Here is a 4,122-nt window from a genome sequence, read left to right as displayed (position 1 = left end):
ATAAATACCTGTTCTTGTAAGTCTCCATGTAGAAAAGCCAACTTCACATCCAATTGACAAATAGATCATGAATTTTGCGCAGCCAATGCCATCACCAATCTGATTGTATCAAGTCTGACAACAGGAGCGAAAACTTCTCTGTAATCTACCCCAAATTCTTGTTTGTAGCCTTTAGTCACCAACCGTGCCTTGTACTTGTCGATCTCTCCATTCTCATTCAGTTTAGTTTTATAGACCCATTTTACTCCAATCATTTTGTGTCCATGTGGTAGATCAGCAAGCTCCCATGTATCATTTTTTTCAATGGCTGCAATTTCATCATCCATTGCCTTACGCCATTTTTCATCTTTGACAGCACTTTCAAAATTTGTTGGATCATAATCTGAAAAGAGAGCAAAATGAGTGAGAGGATCTTCGGATTGATCAATTCCTTTTACCTCGTAATCTGTCATCCACGCTGGCCTTCTTCGAGCATGAGGGGCACGTGAATCAACTATAGTTTCTCTCTGCTCATCCATAACATGTGATGTTTCAGAACTTCCAAGATTGCTATCTTGAGCATTTTCAGGGACTACTACTGCTGGAACTTGCTGTTGAGGCTGAATTGCTTCTTCACCATTTTCTCCATCAAGGCATATTGGAATTTGTTCTCCTATGGCATTTTTGTTCCACGACCAAAACTGATTTTCATCAAAGACGACATCTTGACTAACTAATATTTTCTTAGTGTTAGGATTATAAAGCTTGTAAGCTTTTGATTGATCACTAACACCGAGAAAAATACATTTTTCTCCCTTGTCGTCTAGCTTCTTTCTCTTTTGATCAGGAATATGGGCATATGCAATGCACCCAAAGATTCTGAAGTGATCTACGGCTGGTCGTTGCCCGCTCCATGCTTCTTCCGGAGTCATGTATTTAACTGCAAATGTGGGGGGCATCTATTTAGGATATGAATAGTCCAATTGACTGCTTCAGGCCAAAAGCTTCTTGAATTACCACTGCTTGTCAAAATACTCCGCACCATATTCATGATAGTGCGATTTTTTCTCTCACATACTCCATTTTGTTGGGGCAAGTAGGCTGCTGTAAGTTGCCTTTTGATTCCATGAATCTCACAGAAGTTTGCAAATTCATGTGAGTTATATTCTCCCCCACGATCTGAATGCAAAGCTTTTATTGGGTTACCGATCTCTTTTTCAACAAGTACTTTGAAGCTTTTAAAAGCTTCAGATTTCACCTGTAGAAAGTATACCCAACTTTTCCGAGTAAAATATCAATGAAGGTAATTATATAACTTTTACCTCCATTAGAAGATGGTGTTATTGGTCCGCAAATATCGGAATGGACAAGTTCCAGTGCCTTCTTTGCTCTCCATGAACCCCTTGGTGGAAAAGAGTTGCGAGACTGCTTGCTAACAACACATTCTTCACAAATTTTAGATGGAGCTAAAATTTGAGGAAGACCAATCACCATATTTTTCTGTTGCAAGGTCCTTAATCTAGCGAAATTAAAATGCCCAAAACGAAAATGCCACAACCAAGCATCATCTTATTGTTTTGTTAAGAAGCATGATTGTTGTATATTATTGAGATACAGAGGAAACATTTTGTTTGCAGTCATTTTAACTTGAGCAACTAAGCCTAAATTGTCATCTTGAATCCGACAAAATCCATTTTTAATGATAATCTCATATCCTTTCTCTTGCAATTGACCGAGACTCAAAAGATTTGATGTTAACTCTGGAACATAAAGGACATCAGTGATTATTTGAGGAATATCTCTTTTAGTTTGAATGGTTACCTGTCTTTTTCCCGTGACTGCAATTTTTGAATCATTTCCGAACTTCACAGAATCCTGATATGACTCATCTAATATGGAGAAAGCTGACTTGTTTCCGCACATATGATTGCTACAACCCGTGTCTAAGTACCATATATTCTGCTAAATTTCCTTCGTCGCTTGTTCTTTCTCTTGATAGGCCATTAACAGAGAGATCTCTTCTTCCTTTTCTGCAAAATTAGACTGCCGTCCACCATCTCTATTCAAGTTAGTTCTACATTCTGATTTATAATGGCCATACCTGTGACATCTGTAGCATTCAATCTTTGACTTGTCAACTGACTTTGGCTTATAATCACCTGAATTATTATTGTTGTCAAAGCTTCTTCCCCTTCCTTGAGAATTTGAAGATTTTTCTTCAAATTTCTGGTGCGAGTGCCTCTCACCACCAGAATTGTTTCCTCTTCCTCTTCCACGACCACCACCTTTTGAAGAGTGATAGTTGGATGAGACTTGAAGAGCTTGTTCCTTGCTACTTTGTCGATTAATTTTCTGCTCATGAATCAATAGTGAACTCTGCAATTCATCAATTGAAAGTTTAGTAGTATCTTTCGATTCCTCAATTGAACAAACAACATAGTTGAATTTTGATGTCATGGAGCGAAGAATCTTTTCAATAATGGTGACATCTTCCATCTTTTCACCATGAATCCACATTTTATTTGCTATTGCCATAGTCCTTGAGAAGTAATTTGAAATTGATTCTCCCATCTTCATTTGTAATGTCTCAAAATCAGCTCGAAGTGTTTGCAATAATGCCCTTTTTGCCTTCGTCGTTCCCTGATACTTCTTCTTCATGGAATCCAATATTCGTTTAGAAGTATCTTTGCAAAGAATAGTCTCCAATATTGAGCGATCAATAGCTTGGAAAAAATAATTCTTTGCCTTAAGATCTTTCAACCTTAGACTGTCCAACTCCGCCTTTGTACTTCCGACAAGGCGGTACCAGCCACTGGCTCTTGAACACCAGTACTGACAACTGGCCAGAATTCCTTGGACCTAAGGAAATTCTCCATCAGCATGTTCCAATGGTCGTAATGACCATCGAAGCGTGGAATAGCAGGCTGAACAAAATTCTTAGAGGTCATAGTTTTTGCTATTGCAATAGTACTGCAAAAAAAAACTCTCAATATGCAGTACCAACACTTATACTCGATATCAGAAACTCTCTTTCTGGCTAGGATACCAAATGTTATAAAATATTCAGTAGAAAGACAGAGAATAACCAAAAAATGTATCAAGCAAGTGTGTTTTATTATACTGCTGCAAGCTCTCTTTCTACAATTGAGTTACAACGACTAAGTGCAAAAAAATAGGAACCAACGTAACTGGTAGCTTAACAATTGTTAAACAGGTAAAGATCAAATATTCTACTAAGTTACCTACTGCAAATCAAATTCTAGAAATAGAACTACACCTACGAAATAGAAATCTACTGCCAACAAGCTCCTATAAATTAGGATAGCAGCTAACAAAATCACTTATTTTAACAAATCATGCAGGCATAACAAAGAATGCTCCAACTAAACCAATAAGACGATGGCAGTAATTAACACATAATATTATGTTAGCTTAGAGTACATAAAGGCGAAGCTATAAAAATGTTAAACTATTGGACAAGGCGAACACACAATCAATAGATATTTTTCTTTTTTTTTTTCTGGGTTCAACAATCAGTAGATATAAATAAATAGCCAGATTGAGAAAAAGAAACCGCCTCAAAAAAAGTAAAGTGTCACAGGAAAAGAGAGGAACCCTATTGAGGTTCACCTGATCTACAAAATTCCAGAGCATGAAGGTTTAAAGGCAATAAATTTAGAATAGAACTGCTACTCCACCACTAAAGCTCAAGCTAAAACGGCTAATGCAAACAATACATGCTAGACATCTATGACCCTCATCAATTTTCATGTGATACATTATATTATCTGATAATGCAGAGACACTAAAATCAAGAAAAATGAGAGACATATTATATGTAAGCTACATACATTAGAACATGGAGACCGTCTTCTATGTCCAATTAAGTCTTGTTATTCATATGTAATATGAAGCTACTCCGTAAACTTTAAAGTAGAACTTCGTATTACCATAGAACACCAACAATCGTTTCATATGATCTCACATGACAAATTTTGAACACCTACCAAAAAAGATGAATAAAAGAATTAATTTGTACTTTTAGCGAGTCCCCTCAAAATACAACCATCATTTATATGTGAAGAAGAGAAAACTAACTTTCAAAAAATATCATCATAGAGCATGTAAATCACCATCACATCC

The 4,122-nt window shown here is 36.6% G+C and overlaps 1 protein-coding gene across 1 annotated transcript; it reads right to left on the bottom strand.

The window, feature by feature from the left end:
- Nucleotides 1-1,941: 1,941 nt before the first annotated feature.
- Nucleotides 1,942-2,927, bottom strand: LOC125825744 (uncharacterized). Its single transcript, XM_049505056.1, has 2 exons — nucleotides 2,786-2,927; nucleotides 1,942-2,663 (listed from the first exon to the last, which is right to left on the bottom strand). Exons 1-2 carry the CDS (start codon nucleotides 2,925-2,927, stop codon nucleotides 1,942-1,944), a joined length of 864 nt encoding a protein of 287 aa, XP_049361013.1.
- Nucleotides 2,928-4,122: the final 1,195 nt, after the last annotated feature.

Source organism: Solanum verrucosum, unplaced genomic scaffold (genome assembly GCF_900185275.1).
Source record: "Solanum verrucosum unplaced genomic scaffold, falcon-dt-bn FXZP01000003.1, whole genome shotgun sequence".
Lineage (NCBI taxonomy): Eukaryota > Viridiplantae > Streptophyta > Magnoliopsida > Solanales > Solanaceae > Solanum > Solanum verrucosum.
Note: the sequence above shows the minus strand (reverse complement) of the source record. Positions and strands in the feature narration are given on the sequence as shown.

Bases quoted from the DNA above. Each gene is read 5' to 3' on its own strand.
- LOC125825744 (XM_049505056.1), bottom strand. From the start codon at position 2,927: ATGACCTCTAAGAATTTTGTTCAGCCTGCTATTCCACGCTTCGATGGT. The intron at 2,664-2,785 runs GTACCGCCTTGT...TTCTTTGCAAAG, and splicing joins TGTTCAAGAGCCAGTGGCTG to ATACTTCTAAACGAATATTG.